This window comes from Acyrthosiphon pisum, unplaced genomic scaffold (genome assembly GCF_005508785.2).
Source record: "Acyrthosiphon pisum isolate AL4f unplaced genomic scaffold, pea_aphid_22Mar2018_4r6ur Scaffold_21398;HRSCAF=23872, whole genome shotgun sequence".
NCBI lineage: Eukaryota > Metazoa > Arthropoda > Insecta > Hemiptera > Aphididae > Acyrthosiphon > Acyrthosiphon pisum.
This window is the reverse complement of record NW_021770860.1, coordinates 6,121-7,505: the sequence shown is the minus strand read 5'-3', so window position 1 is coordinate 7,505 and position 1,385 is coordinate 6,121. Positions and strand designations below refer to the sequence as shown.

At 33.5% G+C, this 1,385-nt stretch overlaps 1 protein-coding gene across 1 annotated transcript in view; it reads left to right on the top strand.

The window, feature by feature from the left end:
• Positions 1 to 617, top strand: part of LOC103309497 (protein ALP1-like) — a 768-nt gene extending 151 nt beyond the window's left edge. Inside the window, exon 2 of the mRNA XM_008185033.1 lies at positions 9 to 617. Within this exon, the coding sequence (XP_008183255.1) occupies positions 9 to 617 (609 nt within the window). The remainder of the gene's footprint in view (positions 1 to 8) is intronic.
• Positions 618 to 1,385: the final 768 nt, after the last annotated feature.

Below are 1,385 nucleotides of genomic sequence, written 5' to 3'. Positions count from 1 at the left end.
ATAAAAAGACATTCTCTATAGTTTTGTTGGCTCTTGTGGATGCTCACTGTAATTTTATTGCTGTTAATGTAGGGGCATATGGCAAGAGTAGCGATGGAGGTGTTTTTGCTAATTCAAATTTAGGTAAAGCACTTCATCGTGGATCATTGAATATTCCAGATAATTTGACCATACCCAACACAGATACACAAGTCCCATATGTAATTGTAGGTGATGAGGCATTCCCTCTAAAACCTTACTTGATGCGACCTTATCCAGGGGACAAATTAGATGACCGAAAGCGCAACTTCAATTACCGTTTGAGTCGTGCCAGGAGGACATCAGAAAATACATTCGGTATACTTACGCAAAAATTTAGACTCTACAATAGACGAATTCAGGCATTTCCAAAACATGTAGATTACATAATTTTGGCCACTTGTTTACTACATAATTTCATTAAAAAATACGATTCGTATACGTACAATTACGTAACTCAACAAGCGGATAGAAGTAACGGTCATACACTACAACATTTAAATTTGCAAGGAGGGAACGCAACGACAGACGCATTTCGTGTTAGGGAAGTATTCACTGAATACTTTAATTCTGAGGTTGGGTCTCTACCTTGGATATAAAATAATTAAATTTAAGAAAATTATGTATGAAATAAAAGGACGATTTAAAAATATTACTCGTATTGTTATAAAAATATGTTATAAGTTATAAGTTTATAATCTAAGACCATATTCTATATTTTATATTCATAATTAATAATAATAACGTAATTACTAATTGATAATGTATTTGATGTATTTCTTATAATATAATATATTAATATGTATTTAAACATGATATAATGTGTACATAATATAATATTTATATAAATAAATAATGTATTTCTTACCAGTTGTTTCCATTTCTTCTGCTATTTTACTCCAAATAGTATGCTTGTAATCTGTGTCCATGTACTTTGCATGAGATAAATCATACAATACGGGATATTTCCGCACTAATTCAATAAGTTTTTCGTCATTCATTTTTACAAAAATTGAGAGAGTCAATGAATTACAACAAAAATCACTGCCGTGAAATATGAAAAATATCGTCGGCAAGTAAACGCAAATTCACGGTACGACGACGGCGACAACACTGTTTTCGTCGGTACGGTCACGCGCCGGACGAGTGAGAACATCATGCTTATCTTTCCTTTAAGAATATTATTAATTTTGCCGGGGGAATCCCGGAACGGTCACGGCACTGTCACGTCACTGCTGTGTGTAAATAGACCTTTATTTTTTGTGCCTTGTGGCTGTCCTTTCGGTACGAGAAATACAGGTGATGAATATGGACTCAATGAATGTTCAATTATACCGGCTTCTAATAATTCCTTAGTTTGTTTACCG